General features: G+C 42.0%; 1 protein-coding gene across 1 annotated transcript in view; it reads right to left on the minus strand.

The window, feature by feature from the left end:
* LOC121164555 (nibrin-like) overlaps window positions 1-19,089 on the minus strand; it is a 41,931-nt gene extending 22,842 nt beyond the window's left edge. Inside the window, exons 1-5 of the mRNA XM_040992708.1 lie at window positions 18,824-19,089; window positions 17,903-18,062; window positions 14,195-14,298; window positions 6,253-6,370; window positions 5,503-5,696 (exon numbers count right to left, since the gene is read on the minus strand). Coding sequence (XP_040848642.1) covers window positions 5,503-5,696; window positions 6,253-6,370; window positions 14,195-14,298; window positions 17,903-18,062; window positions 18,824-18,897 — 650 coding nt within the window. The 5' untranslated portion in view covers window positions 18,898-19,089. The remainder of the gene's footprint in view (window positions 1-5,502; window positions 5,697-6,252; window positions 6,371-14,194; window positions 14,299-17,902; window positions 18,063-18,823) is intronic.
* Window positions 19,090-19,615: the final 526 nt, after the last annotated feature.

Genomic DNA, 19,615 nt, shown 5'->3' on the forward strand with positions numbered 1-19,615 from the left:
TGGCATCTACAGGGGATCCTGGAGCTTGTAAGGGGAGGATTAGCCACATGAGCCACTGCCCTGGGCCCTGAAGTATCTTCTTAAAGGAATCTCATGGTATACCAATTTGCTGCTATTTTACACTGTGAATGACTGATTTTACAAAACAAAGATAATTATGAACTGAACTTTAAAAAGGGTTTAAGTACAGGTATAATCCTAAAAATTTTATACTCAAACATTTTGAAGACATTACAACCAGCTGATCACAAATACCTATATATCTTTTAGGCAACTTAAAACTAGTATTTAAATGCCCTGTTAAGTTTTTTAAAACTATAAATTATAATATGCAATTTGTTCTGAAGAGTCAGTACCTGAAATATTTAAGTATTAACAATGCTATACAGAAAATACGGCACTCTAAGCGGGAAGACAAAAGAAGCATCTTTCATATTATTAAAATTGTTGAATATTTATCTGAGAGGCAGACACAGAGTTTGCAAGCTTTGACCCACTAGCTCATTTAAATAGGCACAATGACTGGGGCTGGGCCAGTTGCAAGCTCAGTAACTGAGGAAGCAATCCAGCTCTCCCATGGCTTTGGCAGCGGCCCAGTTACTGGACACTGTTGCTTCCCAAGATCTGTACTGTTGGGAAGCTAGAGTCGGGAGGCAAAATAAGGAACTGTATGCAGGCACTCTGATGTGGGAGAGTGGCATCTTCATTAAAGCATTCAGCTAAATGCCTGCCCCACTGCTTCTGAAATCAATAAAGAGAGTAATGTGGTCACCATTACTACATTTATTCAACACTGCTCTCACAGCTCCAAATAGAACAAAACAAACAAGGAGAGAGAAAAAAAAAACCAGATCAGAGGCTCAGGGATTAGGAAAGAGAGCAGACGTGTTATTATCTGTAGGTACAATTTATACAAAACAGGAATAAATGACTAAGGGTTAAATGGGAGTCTAAGGAGGTGGCTGCACACAGGATGAATATCTAAATGTCAGCACTTTACAAACATCAACAGCAAATAACCAGAAAGTACCATCAGGGAGACAGTATCATGCATCTGCATAGTACCATAGGGTGCCTACTATCTACAAATGAATCTAACAAAAAATATTAAAATGTCCACACAAATCACTAAAATTATAGTGATTTATAAGGGTCTTTAAAAGGCCTAAGCGAATGGTTAGGGACATCATATCCACAGATACTAATCAACACCTAATTCTACTTCGTGCACATACATTCAGTGGAATTCCTAAAAGTCCAACACAGCTTTTGATACTGTGATTCTAAATGTACATGGAAAATTGAGAAGCAAATAATAGCTGGGATGCGTCTGAAGAAGTGGAGAAAAAGTCTCCCAGCAGAGAGGAATTCACTGAAGTGACAGCAATTACGACAAAGTGGTAAATGTGGCATGACACATTCATCAGTGGAATAAAACAAAGGTAAAAGCATAGCTGCACATGTAGGAACTTTGTTATGCAACAGAAAAAAAAAACAACCATGAAAAGCAAAATAAGACTAGTAAAAAGTCAATAAAACATGAGCATTTTCTGACCTACAAAAATATTTCTTAAACATAAACAAAATCACTGACTACAAAAGTTGTCAATTTCACTACAATAAACTTAAGGGCTTTTTATTTATCATCACACTAAAAACATGTGCTCCAAAGTTACAAGTTACAAAAAATTAACAGATTTTGCAATACTCCTAAGTAAAGAAACAAACAAAAAAGAATTAGTAAAAAGTTTCTATAAATGTAAAAAGAACACAGAAACATGCAAATACTAAGATGGTCTGTGGGCTCAGCACGATGGCTCAGTGGCTAAATCCTTGCCGTGCAAGCGCCAATATCACATACAGGCGCTGGTTCATGTCCTGGCTGTTCCACTTCCCAGCCAGCTCCCTGCTTGTGGCCTGGGAAAGCAGTCCAGGATGGCCCAAAGCCTTGGGACCCTGCACCCATGTGGGAGACCAGGAAGAAGCTCCTTTCTCCTGGTTTTGGATCAGCTCAGTTCTGGCCGTTGTGGCCACTTGCTGTGTAAAGCAGTGGAGATAAGATCTTTCTTTCTGTGTCGGTCAGGTTGCCTCTGTAAATCTGCCTTTCCAATAAAAAATAAATAAATACATGAATCTCAACCAAAAAAAAAATGGCCTGGTATTTGCACCACATCTTTATTCTCCAGACATTTATTCACAAATTACTCTTTACATGAAATGTTTCTAAAAGTTTATTTTTTTAAACAAACACTGTAAAGAATGCAAATATTCTTTGATAGTTCAAGATGTAACCAACAGTTAAGATTTTTTTCTTTTTTGAATGTGAGAATGAGGGCAACGGAGAGTCCACAGCCAAGTCTGTGCCAGGCCAAAGCTAGGAGTCAGGAACTCCATTCTGGTCTCCCATATGGGTAGTAGCTGCCCAAGTACTTGGTACATCTTCTGGTGCCTTCTTACGTGCCTTAGCAGGACGCAGGATCTGAAATGGAGCAGCCAGGACTGGAACAAGCCCTCTTATAAGGCATACTGCAGTGCTGCAAGCATGGTTACTTAACCTGCAGTGCCACAACACCAACCATCTTTTTCAAACTCCAAGACTTCTCTGCCTATCCCAGAGTCCTCCACCCTTATCCTGGCCCCAAAACAAATAACAGGGGCAAAGACTATAGAAGCAAATGTCACCGTATGACCAAGGTTGTCAGTCCAACCTTGTACTCCACTGAGGGTTTCTTCCCAGCATTTATGTATGCGGAAAGCAACATGCACTGCTGAAGAGCCTGGACTAGAGAACTAGACGCCTGGATCCCTATTCTGGTTATGATGCTCTACATCTTCTAGTCAAGTCCTTTCATCAGGTACCTCATCTACATAATGGAATCATAACAGTAAATAACGCTTGTGAGGATTACAAATTTGAATATACTAACCTTTTCTATAGATTTATGTAATTTTTAAGTGATAAATGGTATCACTCTTTTTCTGCTTGGAGGTACATTCACTACCTGGCTCTCTGTCACAGGCTCTCTCATCACAGGTAAAATGTTGCCTGAAAGCGGCCTTCTCTACTTATTTTGTCTTTATGTTAAAAAACAAACAAGAAAGGTTTAGGCTTTAATTTATAAGGCAAAGTTAGAGAGAAGCAGAGACAGAGAGATCATCCATCTGCTGTTCCCCTAACAGCTATAATGGGATGCAGAGCTGGGTCACTCCAAGGACAGAAACCAGGAGCTTCTTCCAAGTCTTCCACATGGTGCAGGGGCCTAAGTACTGTTGGACAATCCTCTGCTGCTCTCACAGGCAGATAACTGCACTGGAAGTGGAGCCGCCAGGATTCAAACAGGCACCCATCTCAGATGCCAGCACCACTGGCAGTGTCGTTAACCCACACACCACGGTACTAGCAGGAGGGGCCTTCTATATTTAGAATGGACTTTTCCACTTAGCCCTGTTACCTAGTTTCCTTCATGCACACACATAATTATGGACCTACTTTATCCTTCTCTCTCTCTCTAGACAGTAAGCTCCATTAATGGCAGAGATTATGATTATCTTGCTAACCATTAAATTCCTAGTATATAAAATATAATGAAACAGTACATTTCTGTATTAGCAATACAATAATTTTGCTTTTCTTAATTTTTTTTTGTTGTTTATAAAAAAAAGATTTACTTCTTTTTTCTTTGAAAGGCAGAGTGATAAAGAGACAGAGATCTTGCATCTGATGGTTCACTCAGCAAATGGCTGCAATAGAGAGCTGGGCTGGTCTGAAGAGCCAGGATCTTCTTGCTGGTACCTCTCATACATGCAGGGGCCCAGGGACTTGGGCCATCCTGCACTGTCTTCCAGGCTTAGTAGCAGGGAGCTGGATTCCAACTGGAGCAGCAGGGACTCAAATCTACATCATGGTGACGGCCCCTGAAATTTATTTTCTATTTAGCAAACCCACATGAGGAAAAAGAAAAGCAATCGCCATCGTCAGAAGGACTCTGGGAACAGGACAACTGAATCTCTAAGAGAGCTGGTGATGAATTTCTCGGGCATATCTGCACTCAAGGTCCCAACTATGTATCTTCTTAGGTGAGTATAAATTTAGTCAACAGACTAGCAAACCTGGTATTTCCATTGTGAGAAGTTGGTGTGATGGAGGGGGTGAACAATTCACTAGAGAGAGTGAGCAGAGCTAGGGTAACTGAACTCACCCTGCAAGGAGGCAGGAGACAGGCAGGTCCCCACGGAGTGGCTGACAACTGTGGCCACACAGATAGTGACCTGAGGGGTGCACCTGCAGTGCAGTCCCTTATTCCTTATGCTGACTGCCACCACATGCTCGGAAGGGAGCAGTGGGTGGAACGCCTCAGGCTGTCTGTTCCAATGTTGACCAATTAAAGAAGCATACTTGTAGCTACAATTGGTCCTCAGCTGGGATGAGCTTTCTCTGGTCCACCACATTTTTCTGGTAGGTAATTAGCGATTTTGCCCTGTGCTGGGGAATCTGTATCCTCCGTCATCCTAGAGGACTCCACCGAGTGCTCCAGGAACACCCTCCACAATTTCACAAATCCTTTTAAGCTTCAACAACACTGAGACTGTGGATCCAGTGGCACGGTGGCTAGGTCTGAGCTGCTTCACTTCCAATCCAGCTCCCTGCTGATGTGCCTATGAATGCAGGGGAGGATGGCCCCAGTGCTTGGGCGTTTGTACCCACGGGGAAGAAGCTCCAGGCTCCTGCTTTTGGATCAGTCCAGCTGCAGTCACTGCAGCCACGTGGGAAGATCTCTTTCTGTCTCCCCCTTTTCCCTTCTATGACTCAACCTTTCATATAAACAAATCTTAAAATAAAGATAATAATATTGCTAAGATTGTTAACCAATAAAAAGCTGATGGCAGAATGGCAGAAACCCTTGACTGAACGTATCTATTGACTCTATCAGCACTACAAATACTAAAGTATCTGACCTTTATTTTTTTTCTTGTCTCCTCAAAATTACATTATACAGGAAGAAAAAATTTTATATGACTTTTAATATGTAGTTATGAAAGGATGAATACATTTCAGCTTTAAGCAACTTCAGAAAGAAATTATCTTGAATTTTAAACTTAACTATATCATATTCAGCAAAAAAGCTTAATATGACTTTATTCAATCAGACAGGCTAAATACAAATTCTATTATTGTAAAAAAAAAAAAAAAGAGGCAGAAAACATGCTGATAAAACTGTTCCTAGCAAACCAAGTCACACTCAATTTTCAAGTAAACCACATGGCATAACTATCACAAGAATTCTTGTATCTAGGAAGCGTCTTCAAAAGTTCATAGAAACTGTGTTATGAAAACACTACCTATGAATTTTCAAGTGCTTTTCCCAAATGAATGTCTTTTAAGGTCATTTTCTCCCAGACTTCTCAAGTAAGCTAGTACTTTTACATTACTAAATGAAGTGTAATCAAAATGTCACCTAAAACTTCCCATTTGCATTTTAATTTAAAATAATAGTGCTGTACCTCTGAAGCATCTCCATAACTGAGTGAATCCATTTTTTCTGAGAGTCAGGAAGTACCATTTGTGTACTGGTTATTGCTATATCAATAACACACGTTCCAGGAGCTGAAAAGAAGCTGTCCTCTTCTTCATTTTCTTCTGTTATCAACTTAGCTTCTCCACCTCCAAAGACAACTGCTGAACTTAGTTTCTTATACTAAAAATGGAAAGAAACATGTTTTGTTAGCCAAAGTGTCCTGAGATAACTTTTACTATGTAAAAATTGAATTTGGAAAATAAAATTGAATTGGAATTAAAAAAGAATGGGTTCTACTCCTAGAATAGAACATTTGAGATTTCATTTTGGGCAGAATCCTTACTCAGAAGTTCTCCATGCAGCCCTGGAACCATTACCTTGTCCACAGTAACATCATCGTCATCATCAGACTTACTCTGTCAGCTTACCCGCATGACTTTCTGCAGTAACAAAGTTAGGACCCTTGTTTGGCACAGAGAAGACACTCTATGGATGCTTACTGACTGAATAAGCTAGGACAAAGTTTCCTGTCCTCTGTGTTTACATATTTATATAAACCAGCTCAGTTACCAGGTATTAAGAAGTATAATTATATACATGATCACCTGGCAGACGCTGGTGCCTGCACTTCACAATTCTGTACAAAAATTCTCAAATCAAATACCTTATCAGTGTGAGAACAATAGCACGTGTTGATTTATGGTCTTCTTTAGGAAAGTATAATTTCTAACATTACCTGCTTGGCATTTAAAAATACAAATGTTTTTCCTTTGAAGATCTCTTTTCTTTCCTGCCGCCCCGACAGATCAATATTATTATTTCCAATGGCTGGTTCATCAATAGGTGGGTAAAAACTGTAAAAGTTTGTAAAGCATATTGTAGTTACAGACTACTTTTAAATTGATAAATTTCTGATACCAGAAAAGCATAATTTCCATAAAATCACAACAAGTTCTTTTTAAAGTAAGATTTTGTTTTAAGTTGGTACAAAATGACCAAAAGCCACCCATGTGCCTTTTCAGGAACTATAGTGAGAGGTACTGCACAGCACAGCAGGACTGGCTTCCAGTTCCTCAGAATAACCAAGGTAGACAATCATAATCAGACACATGGGAAACACACATGACTCAAACAGTTAATGTGAATTGCAAAAGGGTGAGAAAAAAGATCAAATTCTATCAGCAGCTTGTGTTTACTGGGGAGCCACTCTGTGTTACTAAGGCTCACATTTAGTTCTGTGAACACTACCGTAATATTGTTTCAGAGCATTTTAGAAAAGTTCACAATAGTTTAAAACTTTCTCTAGAGTAAAGAACCTATTTTTCTGCTCTTTAGTAAGATGCTATAATATTTTTTAAATGTCTGGGGAAATGAGAAGAAAGCAAGGAGGAAGTAAAACTGAACAGATAATTTTTAAAATCTCATTAGGCCATTCTTTGAATTCCCTAAGAGATTTTGTTACAGTTGATGCAGCTTGTCTCTGTAGCTCTCGGTAAAACCCAACATAAGGATGACTACAGGGAACAAGACAGGAAGAGGCAATTCACAACATTTAAGGGTTAACTCTCTTCAGAGAGCAACATCAAACAGGACAATATTGCAATCTTAATGGTGATCAAAGGAGGTAGAACTGATTTCCCTGCTTCCTCCTTCCAGCTGCCATCTCGCTCTGCCTCCATTTCTCCTTGGCCACACAGAATATGACACATCTGCTAAAGTAAAGCTAAGTCTTGACAGAAAAGTGGAAAATTTATGGCAACTTGAAGAATAACAGCATTTCTCCAATCCATCACAACAAATGCTCTAAGTATATCCTGAAATGATTTCTGCAAGCCAAAATCTCGGGGGACTGGGTGACAATATGAAATTCGAGCTACCATGTTAACTCTCCTGTTTCTTAGCAACTTTTAAAATTACATAGTTCACTTTTAGCAGTTTACTGTACCTAAGAAAAGAGTTAAGTGTAATTTCGTTCAAAGGATTTAAGATTCTACACTGAACTAGGATCGTAAAAATAAGCATAGAATTTCCCTTCAGCTTTTCCTAACAATACTATGAGAGTACTAACTATTTCTGAGTCTAGAATATTTGGTTCTTCCACTAAATACGATGAGGGCAGAAATCTAATAGTTTAAAAAAAAAAGATTTAATTATTTGATCTGATAGAGTTCCAGAGAAGGAACTCTGGGAGGGAAGAGAGAGCCAAGCCAGAGCACTATCTTCCATCTGTTGGCTCACTGCTTTCACTTCCCAAATGGCCTCAACAGCCAACGTGAACCAGGGTGAAGGCAGGAGCAAGGAGCTTCTTCAGGTCTCCCACATGGATGGAAGGGTCCCAAGCACTTGGGTCATCTGCTGCTGTTTTTCCCAGGACATTAACAGGGAACTGGATCTAAAGGGGGTAAGTCAAGACACGAACTGGTATCCATATGCCATGCTGTTAGCACTGCAGGCGACAGCTGAGACTGCTGCACAACAACCTGAGTCCCTGTAAATTTTTTTGGCTTATTCAATCTTCAAGTGTATCTTCTGCCTGGTTTATGGTAGACATTCAACAGATATAAATATAAATTACAACTTTGATAAATATACAAAGTATAAACATTTCTCAATTTGTGGACTACAAATTTAGGTATTAAAATTCTGGGATTAAAACAATGTACTGGGCCCGGCAGCGTGGCCTAGCGGCTAAAGGCCTTGCCTTGAACACGCTGGCATCCTATATGGGCGCCGGTTCTAATCCCGGCAGCTCCACTTCCCATCCAGCTCCCTGCTTGTGGCTTGGGAAAAGCAGTCGAGGATGGCCCAATGCTTTGGGATCCTGCACCCATGTGTGTGACCTGGAGGAAGTTCCTGGCTCCTGGCATTGGATTGGCACAGCACCAGCCATTGCGCTCACTGGGGGAATGAATCATTGGATGTAAAGATCTTCCTCTCTGTTTCTCCTCCTCTCTGTATATCTGACTTTGTAATAAAAATACATAATAAATATTTTTTAAAAACCCACAATGTACCTTGGTTTACTTTAAACACTGTGTAATTTGAAACTCACCACTAGGTACAATCTACCTTGACAAAAACACAGATATAGGGAAGAACTACCCTGAGCAAAGAACACCGATGCATTAGTGGGTAGCTGGAGAGAAAGCCGTACTTGACCTGGCACACAGACTGCGATCTCAGCTTCACCCCTGTGCTCCAACTCCAGGACAAACACAGATGATTAATAACACAGTGAGAAAAAGCGAGCCATGTTCTGAACTTCATATTCCTAGATGAGCCTTTCATTTCTCAGTGTACTGATGAGAACAGAGATTAGTGAGAACTATACAACTAATTAAAGTCACTATTTCTGAAGTAATGTTTTCAAGAAGTTTCAAAGCATTTCTGGTGCTCCAGTGACAGCTGGTAAGAAAACTAGAAAACACAAATATAATCTGATAGAAATATAGATTAGAGGCAGGCTGCTTCAATAGAAGGCTGCCAAATACAAAGTGGCATAAAAATATTTAAAAATAAACTTGGCCTGATTGTATAAAATGTTAAGAGCCATAAGTAAAATAATGTTTTCATAGTAACTGGCACACATTATCCACATATTTATGTAAAGATAATCAAGAAATACTTTTTACCATTTACATCATATACTTGTACATAAATGTTTATCTCATCTTCAATACATTTCATCTAACCCACGATAATTCATTTTGCTTTTGTCTTTTAAGATTTTTCAAACACACTGAGCACGGATTTCTCCAAACACACTGAATACAGTGAAATCAGTATCCCCAGCAACAACTACTCCCCCAGGACCTGCACAGCTCCCTGTTTCATCAGTGTGCTGGGAGCATGTTCCTGCTTTCTCGAACCACTTACTACACTGCTTCTTTACATGATCTCTAAAAGCTTAGCCCAAGGGGCAGCTACAACTTGCAGGTGTGCGGCACAATGCTTTGCCTTGGATTTTAACTGATTATATATGCTGTTCTCTACTAGTACAAACTTCCTAAATGTTCATGTACTGACTGTTTCAGATTGGTGTGTTTATTAGGCCTAAAACCTAATGGCAAGCTAGTGAGGTCAAATTTGTTCCAGTTTCACACTTGCAGGCAATAGACAGACTGCTGGCTCAGAGACAAAGCAGGCAGCATAAGCATCACTGTTTGTAGGTCACGTCCCTGATCAAGGACCGTGGCAGGATAGACTGTATCTTGTGTGGTTTGTGCTACCAGAGAGAGAACACTGACCTTGGGCCCGCCCGTTTCGTAACAAGCAGCCAAAAAGCCTGCTGTTTGAGAACAGGCTCGTGTAAAAGGCCTTCAGAGCACTGCATTTTTGGCACACCACACAAGCTGTGTAAGAATACAGGGTACTTGGGCCCGGTGCAGTGGCGCAAGTGTTTAGGGTCCTCACCTTGCACGCCCGGGATCCCATATCCCATAGGCATTGAAGCCTAGTTCAATCCAAGCAACCTACTATCCAGCCCCCCACACACACTTGCAGATGCCTTTCTGTCTAGCCACCCCTGTCCCTGCCCTGGTTTTCATGCTCTCCAGTGGGAGTGGTTACCCACAAGGGAGGTGCCCACTATCTTCCTACTAGGCCAAGCCAACTTCCGGATTGTGCACTCTCCAGGTGGTTCTGGCACTTAACTTAACAGAATTGGCCTCCAGTGCCAGCCTCTGCCATCTGATGATGTGGCAAAGCCCAACTAACCCTCACCCACTCTAATTTTTGCTTGCACCAGTCAGAACAGTCAGCCAAATCTGGCCCTTCCCCAATCTAGCTCACATGAGGCCCACAGGTGTTGTAGCCCTGCCTAGTCTGGTCTGCCCCCATCCCAACTCATGCTCTCCAGTAGGAGTGGTTGTCCAGCAGAGGAGCCCACATTCCCCTGCAGGCTTTACCTCCTCTCCCCTTCCCCCCGCCCCACCCCGGTTCTCACGTGTGCTATTTGGGCACTGCAACCATATCTGGTATGGCTCACCTCACATTGGCATTCCTTAATGTGCACTGGTATGTGTTGTGACCGAAACTGGCCTGACCCACACTCTATGCTGGTGCTCAGATTCGCCAGCAGTTGATGTGAATGGGTTCAGCCTGGTCTGCCCCCAACCTATGCCATATGCATGATGTAAAGATTTATTTCATCTTTATTGCAAAGTCAGATATACAGAGCAGGAGGAGAAACAGAGAGGAAGATCTTCCATCTGATAATTCACTCCCCAGAGACTGCACCAGCTGAAGCTAAGCCGATCCAAAGCTTGGACCCAGGAACTTCCTCCAGGTCTCCCACGTGGGTGCAGGATCCTGAGACTTTGGGCCATCCTCCACTATTTCCCAGGCCATAAGCAAGGAGCTGGATAAGAAGCAGGGCTGCCAGGATTAGAATCAGCACCTATATGGGATCCCAGCGTTTGCAAGGCGAGAACTTTAGCTGCTAGACCACCACACCTGGCCCAAGATAAAAATAAATATTAAAAAAAAAAAAAAACCTACTACTGCCTGCCTGCCTTCCTTCTTTACTTTTCTCCCTCCCTACTTTCTCTGTCTCTTTTCCCTTCAAGGTCACCAGCACTGGATAGTCTTTGGCCAGATCTTCAAATATCCACAAGGTAACATGGGCAGTGATTCTAGGCTGTTGTGCCGCCTCTGTGTGTATGCTTTACCCTGATCCTCTTCTGGCCATTCTGGAGAAGGTCAGCACCACATTGGGCCACCAGGGCAGAAAATGAAAGGCCACGTGGATGGGGCCAGCAGAAAAGCAAAGAGCAAACTACAAAGGAGACTCAGTATCTCAGACAACGTCCACAGAAGCCTGCTGACAGTGGCTCTCCAAGGTTCTGTCACCTGCCTACTTCTGCATTTCCCCTGGTGACCATGTCCACACTCAGGACCTCAAAGGATGTGTATGAGGCTGAAGGTGACATCAAAAGAGGATGTGGAGGCCCGGCACAATGGCTCAGTGGTTAAATCCTTGCCTTGAAAGCACTGGGATCCCATATGGCTAAATCCTTGCGGTGCATGCCCTGGGATCCCATTTGACCGCCAGTTTTGTGTCCTGGCTGCTCCACATCCAATCCAGCTCCCTGCCTGTGGCCTGCACAAGCCTTGGAGGATGGCCCAACATCTTGGGACCTGCACCCACACTGGAGACTTGGAAGAAGCTTCTGGCTCCTGGCTTCATATCGACTCAACTCTGGCCATTGTGGCCACTTGGACATTGAACCAGTGGAATGAAAATCTTTCTCTCTGTCCTACTCTCTATAAATCTGCCTTTCCAATAAAATAAATAAATTTTTGGAAGTAGAAGGACAAAAATCACAAACTACCACTACTACCCAGTACTTCATACCCATCGTGATGTAGCATAACACATAACCATGTGTTTATGGTGATGCTGATATTAACAAATCTATATCTGTCAGTCCTATAAAAACATAGCTCATACATATGTATGCAATAAGACATGCTTATGAACACGAACCACTTTGTTACTGCTCTAACAATAAAATGAGTGGGCCCGGCACAATGGCTCAGAGATTAAATCTTTGTCTTGTAAGCACTGGCATCCCACATGGGTGCTGATTTGTGTTCCAGCCGTTCCACTTCCCATCCAGCTCCATGCTTATGGCCTGGGAAATCAGCAGAGGAAGGCCCAAAACCTTGGGATCCTGTGCCCATCTGGGAGACCCAGAAGAAGCTCCTGGCTCCTGGTTTCAGATCAGCTCAGTTTTGGCTGTTGCAGCCATTTGGGAAGTGAACCAGCGGATGGAAGATCTTTGTCTCTGTCTTTTTCTCTCGCCATAAACCTGATCTGTCTTTCCAATAAGAATAAATAAATCCTTATAAAATAAAAATATTAGTAACACTACAACATGCTGATAAAAATACTTTGGAAATTCTTAACTTGCTTAACACTCCTAAACTTAAGGCCATTTGAAATAGCCAGTCATTCTATAGAATCAATGTAAGCTTGTAATCGTACAATCTGGCTGCACTGATGGCTTTTGGGCAGCAGGTTAGGGGTCTAACAGGTTACAGGCAGTCGCACCCATGGCAGGAAATGTGGGGTGATCCAACCAACAGCCTTTGGTGTCACCAAGAACCCCAGGCTTTCGGGACTGGTTGGTCCCAGACAAGGCAGGATCCCCAATCTCAGGGAGCACAGAGTGGGCTGTGTGTCCTAGCGCTGAAACACACAGTGCATGCTGTGCTGCCTGCGCTGACTCCAGTGCAGAGGAGAGGAGCATGTCCAGGTGCACTCGAATGAGTCGGCCTGCTCCTACAAACCAGCTGAGGTCCTCAGATGCCACCTCAAAGACAAAAAAGGCCAGAAACTTCTCAGAGTTAGTGACAGTAATCTATGGACACAGCCAGCAGAATCAGCTAAGTTTTCTATGGCTCCTGAGATGTAGCCATTAGGTGAGATGCAGAGAGCTTTCTGAACCTTCACACCTAATCAGTAAGAAGCAGCTACAGAAGATGAGACAAATGTATATCCTCCAGCAGCCCTTAAGAAAAGGGGTTGGAAATCTCTTAGTGGGAGAGTGAAACAGGACACATAAGTAGCAAGCTTAGCATCACCAACTGGAAGCCAAAGCCCCCCTACCTTATGCAATGTGGTCTATCTACTTGTCAATCAGATGGCCCCTTCCTCAGGAGGCACTCCCCTCACCTGGGACTTGGGGTGGTATTAGGTACTACCCCTCTTTCCAGGCTCACAAGAAGCCAGTCAATGGCAAGCAGCACTCTCTCTTCCCCACCCAAGATAACAAGATTAAAGCAGAAAATCTCTTTACAACCCTTCCTCTCTCTGGCCACTCTAGCCCTAAGTGTGTGTCTGGGATGTCCTTATCTTTTAAGTAAACCTTACCAAGAAAAAAAATACAATCTATTTTGTCACATACCCTATAATTCACTGACTTGTATATTTTGAGTAAACAAGCTCTTCTCCTACGTAACTGACTAAAGACATTTACCATTTTGTAATGCTCAGCATTTTGATCATACAATTTGGAATAAATAATAACAAATACTTTCCCTTGTAACCCTAATTCTTACTGCTTTAAAGCATCACTAACAATATCCATAAACAGATCTCCAAGTCTAGTGGCTCACAAATCTGTCATGTATGATCCACATTTTGTTGCAATTACCAACAATCAACATTTCTTTTAACAAGCAAGTAGGATGAGAGCAAGCCATGTGCTCAGATTTTATAGATGGAATTACTAATCTAGAGCTACTAAACTGTGTCAGTGATCTCATTTTGAAATGAGGTAACAAAAGCAGTGCCCAGTGCCGTCAACATTTAGGTCCAAATATGTGGTTCTCCAAGAGGGTTGCTGCAGCCCCACTACCAAGGGTACCTCACCCATGACCCCGACACTGGCACATGAGCAATGCTGACCTATTTACCATGCTTCAACAGTTTTTTGTTATATATTAGCAGTTAACATCTGTTTCACAGAGCTAAGAAATAACCAATTAAGAATTTGGGGTACTCTTTCTTTACATACTAACTGAAAAAATCTCATTAACATGGAACACATACACACACACAAGAAAAACGTGGAACACAGCAACTATCACATCTAGAATTCCAGAGAGTTAACCGAAAGTCAATGCGCTCATCTTTTCTGTCATATGTTGTTAATTAGAAACACATAATATACCTTTCTATTTGTGGAGGCTGTTTCTTGGACTGAACTGCTTGGAGAAATTCAGTAAAATACTCTGGCTTTACAATGGGGCATCCACAAATGAGTGCACAAATCGTCTAAAAGAAAGAAAATATATGTGGATATATATATATAGTCATTATGATAGCTTCTTCTAAAGAAAACATTCATGTTATAAACTACAAACATGCCTTTCTAATAATTGTTTTCTTTCCTTTTCTTAATTTGATAAACGAAGTCACAATCTGTAAAATAGAATTTCATATTTGCTCAGTTTTATACCACAAACCAGAACTACTCAATTATCAGAAGCCAATGACACAGTAGTCCTTTGGGATAGGCAGAATAACACAAAGACTTTAAAAATGCATTCCAATTGGAAAAACATTACAAGTACACGTTCAGGCTGAAGAAATCTAACCCATCCTGCAGAGGCAATACACATTAAGAGATAAATGGAAATTTCTTTGGAGCCTTACTGCTTTCAGAAGGAGTAAGAGTATAGAATAAAGCCTCTTCAACACAGTAAATCAAGGAGCAACTGGTTAGGCTCAGTGGAAGCTGATGCACACATAAAGAGAGAACGAAACTGTGAACTAACGTGAATCAAGCTATCAGCCTCAAGTAACACACATCCACAAACTCATAAAGGACTAGAAAATACTACTGTGGGCAATTAAAATAAGAAAGAGCTGGCATATTCTAGGAAATAATCCAACTATACAGTTTATACATATGTTTTCAATAATGCAGGTGTTAGGAGCGACCAGATTGAGGGTATCTCTAAAGACTGGAATCTGACAGATCCCAACTTCCTATGTGAATGAGATCATCCAAATGCAACATAGAGTATTTAAGTTCAATCAACACAGGACTGGAGTTCGGTCCTTGGGCTTGGGGGCAACTGACGCTCCCTGCAGTGTGGCGACTGTGGGGGGTGCCCCTGCCGGGTCGGACCCAATGCGGGGGACTCACGCCAAAGACACTGCCACAAGGCAGTGAACGAGTCCTCGGCCTCCCCCAGGACCCAAGAGAGCTCTTCCCTCAGGGTAAGTCCGCCATGAGGGAACTTGGGAACTGGGTGGAAATTCCTAGCTCCGCCCAGCTGCTAAGACCATGCGGCTGGGGGAGTTTGGGAGGAGTTCGGTCCTTGGGCTTGGGGGCAACTGACGCTCCCTGCAGTGTGGCGACTGTGGGGGGTGCCCCTGCCGGGTCGGACCCAATGCGGGGGACTCACGCCAAAGACACTGCCACAAGGCAGTGAACGAGTCCTCGGCCTCCCCCAGGGCGGCCAGTGCACCAAGTGGTGCCAGGCTTTGCCTGCTGGCCGCCCGGAAGGGCAAACTCTGGGGTTTTCAAGATATGTAATTGCTGCCTGGGTCACTCATGACTAAGACTAGGTTGAGTGTAGGTGCAAAGTGAATTTTCGGGTATTCTCAGTGACAGTGTCATGAAAGATACAAGCAGGCAAGGGGACCAAGACCTAGTGGTTTGGGGGAAGTGTCCAGAAGATAATTTTAGTAAGACAGATGCAACAGCTCAATTATGAATACAGAGATGGGATATTAGTATTGAACATCACTGATCACCATATACTAGCCCACACCGAAGCTATGGATGGGGGCCTCTTTGGCAGTGTTGGGTACCATTGCCCGACTGAGTGTTGGAGTTGTGGAGTGGTCACATTTGGCAAATCAAGACACTCTCCAGCACACAAGAGAACTTGGGCTGGGGGTAGGCTCTGTGGGGTTGTGTGGGCCCAACCCTTTGGAATACAAATCCCCCGGGTTAGTTCCCAAGCTGGGGTTGCAATGGTCTAAGCTAGGTGTGACCACGACATCTGCCATCACTCATGGGTAAAGGAATCCACAACAGTCAGGGTAGGTCAAGGCAGCAGCACCCAAATGTGCATCTTTAAACAGGATGTGGGGTGGGCCGGGCTGCCACTGGAAGGGGACAGAAGGGGCAAGGCTGAACAAACCTTAACTCACAAGTAACAACAGAAATCAGGTTGGAGCACAGCTCATGCCAGGTAGGTCCTTGCACATACTGATCTGTGTGAGGCAGAGGCACTAAGCCACAGCATCCAAGGGGCCACGACAAGTGAGGGGCTCTGCCAAACAGAGACAGAACAACCACCGGCCTACACCTGCTCTATGGCAGGGCAGAGGCCCGGTTGGGGAAATAACAGGACACCCTAGCTGGGTTGAGTTTCCCACCAAGGAGCGCATGGGCTGGAACTGAGGCTACATTCTGATCAGGATACGATCGTAATCTCACTTGGCACAATTGTGGACTGGGATGGGAAGCACCAAGCCAGGCCAAATTCCAACACCATCTGGTGCTCTGGAGGACCGGGGAGGGTTGTGTGACAGACTAGGTTAGGTCTCAGCCCTTACTGAACCATGTGTGAGCTTGGTAGGGGTATGGAAGAGCCATGGCTGGGTTGAAATATCCAACTGAATAAAACTGCAACACGCGCGATTCTGGGCTAAGCACGTAACTGCTCCAAGTCGCAATTTCTCTTCAAAATATAAAAGCTGAACTAAATACTCCTCAGGTTTCCCTCTGGTCCTGACATTCAATAATCTGAACAAAACAAAAGCAAAAAGCAAAACAAAACAAAACAAAACCCTATAAGCCTAACTATGCATTGAGAACGCTGAGCAAAAACTAATGATCAGGGTTTATTTTGATGTTTTTTTTTTTTTTTTTTTTTTGCAAAAAGTGATCAGAAACACCAAAGAAGAAAGGCTGCACACTCCATGGTGGCGTCTCTAATGGTGGTCATTAGCATGTCAGGTACTAGAAGTGTCCTGCTCTGAGGACTTGGCAAAATCTCCTAAGACAATCAAAGCATCTTTGACCTTATTTCAGGCCTTCTAAACCCATGTATCATTACCTACTCCATTTGAGTAACTTAATATCTTAAGGGGGATTATGCTGAGCTAACATTTAAATATCAGGTCCTCGTGCATATGAATTTTGGTTTTACAAATGTTTTATGAATCTATTACCTGTGAGTTTATCAACATGAGTATTTTTTAAGTTAGTCTTGCTGCAGCAGAAAAAAATCAATGTCCTACATTTTCCAAGAGGGAACTATCTTTGTTCAGGGTAACTTCACCATGATACAAATTTAACTTCAGGTTCAATCTGGGCAGTGAGCCTTTCTCTTTGACAGCTATTGCATACACATATATGTACACACATAAGAGCCATTTATGTATAAATTAGAATATAACACTAATATTTAATTAATTATAACAAAAGGTTTTTGCATCTTCAAACACAGGAATCAAAGTATTTGTTGCTTTTCAGCCTAAAACAATCCCACATATCTTTGGCACAGTCAGCCTGTTTAACGAATCACATCTTAAATGCCATTCTTCAATTACCTTTGGATATATCAAATCTGATGAAAATGCAAAACCTGAAAATATACCAAAATACATCACTGCTTTAATGACTAGTCAGCATCTTTGGAAGGTACATATCTATACATCTCAGGGCTTTAAAGATACAGCAAAGAATTCTTTGTGTGATTATAACTTAACTGAGGGAGCATGAGACCATGAGACAATGTCAGAGACTGGAGGAAGACAATCTGACAGAAGAGACACATGGTGCTAACTCTGTGCTGTGGTGAGTTCACTCAAGGTCCCAGAACTTGTTTTAATATGGGAACACAGTTCAACTTACTTTCATGGTGACTTTCACTGACATCATGACAAGGTGAGTACATTCTTTTGTCCAGCTGTTCACAGTGAGTCCTCCAAGTTGCAACACAGCTTGATTTAGAGCAGTTTTCCCAGACACATCTAAACAAGAAGAACAGGCAACCAAAGGCTCATACTCTACCCTGTGAATGACAATAAAGTTACGTTATCACAGTTACAAAGACTTTACAACTTTACAATACTTTACAACTTTAAACTTACAACATATTATTCGTTTAATTTTGACACATTATAAATTTGTAACTTAGGAAATTCTTACCTCCTAAATCTTGTGTTCCCAAAGAAGAAAAAGACATGGCCAACATCAACATTACATTTTAACTTATGAAGCATCAAACAAACGAGGTTCCTATCACAACTCACAGGGACTAACACAAACTTTTACTCACCTGTCACCCCCCATCTGTGATCCACAAAATATACCAACCACACAGAGTTCACTACTGTGCTAAATGGGAAGTCAATTATACTGTCATCTTATAATCCTTATCTTTGCTTTAAAATTCAATTGTTGTGAGATAAAATTGTCCACTTTAATCTAATTTAAAAAGTGTGGGGCCAGTGCCATTGGTTTGGTACACTAAGCTTCCACCAGGATTCCATATGGGCAACAGTTCATACCCCAGCTTCCCAAACATGGATCCAGCTCCCTACTTGTGGCCTGAGAAGGCAGTCAAGGACAGCCCAAAGTTGTGGGACTCCTCAGCCATGAGGGAGACTCAGAAGAGGCTCCTGGTTCCTGGCTTCAGATTGGCCCACCTCTGGCTGTTGTGGCAACTTGGGAGTGAAGGCAGGATCTCTCAGTCTCTCCTTCTCTCTGTTCATCTGCCTTTCATGTAAAAGTAAATCATTAACAACAAAAATTAAATAAACAAATCCATACCTGAATTTACTTTCAAACACTCCAAAGGTGACTCTATCCCCTGTCTTCAAAGTTTGGGGAAGGTGATTTTGCATTTTTGCCTCATTAACAAAGGTACCATATTTAGAATTATCTTTGATTGTCAATACAGGGATTTCATCAGTTTGACTCTGAAAATTAGAGAAGTAATTACAAGTCTTTTACAGCTCAAGCACATACAATCCAGGGGGAAATGATTCACAGGAGACATTTGATAACTTTTGAAAAGGGTAAAATAATAAATAGCTGCATATCCTGACACCAGAGGGAATGACAGCTACTGTTCTGGCTGCCTTCAAAGGACTAATTAGCAATTAACATAAATATCTCCCTTTAAGAAAATCTCTGAATTTCAGAATTATAACTCTTGGAATACAAATTTTTCTTTATTTCTGTAAATCAGTTGGGACTTTCCCAACCCTTCCATTTCACACACTTGAGAATTTTATGATTGGCAGCAGTTTGCTTCATGCATAACATGACAGCTTCAGTCCTAAGTTTTCGTTTTGTTTTGTTTACATTATCAAAAGCACATGGTAAACACTGGGCGAATGAAAACAAGGCATAAAGCCTAGAGGTTCTGACTTTTGGTAATAATTTTATTTTTTCTATTGCAACTTCTATAATAATGCTTTTCTACAACACAAATAGACACAAAACCTAAATGCCAGTAAACTAATCCATCACTTGTGCATTTGTCACATTTGTTCAAACTAACTGCTTACTTTCTTGTTCCTACCACGATGATTTTAAACGTATTTATTCATATATTTC

The sequence above is a fragment of the Ochotona curzoniae genome, unplaced genomic scaffold, assembly GCF_017591425.1.
Source record: "Ochotona curzoniae isolate NIBS_2020 unplaced genomic scaffold, NIBS_Ocur_1.0 contig_1031, whole genome shotgun sequence".
NCBI lineage: Eukaryota > Metazoa > Chordata > Mammalia > Lagomorpha > Ochotonidae > Ochotona > Ochotona curzoniae.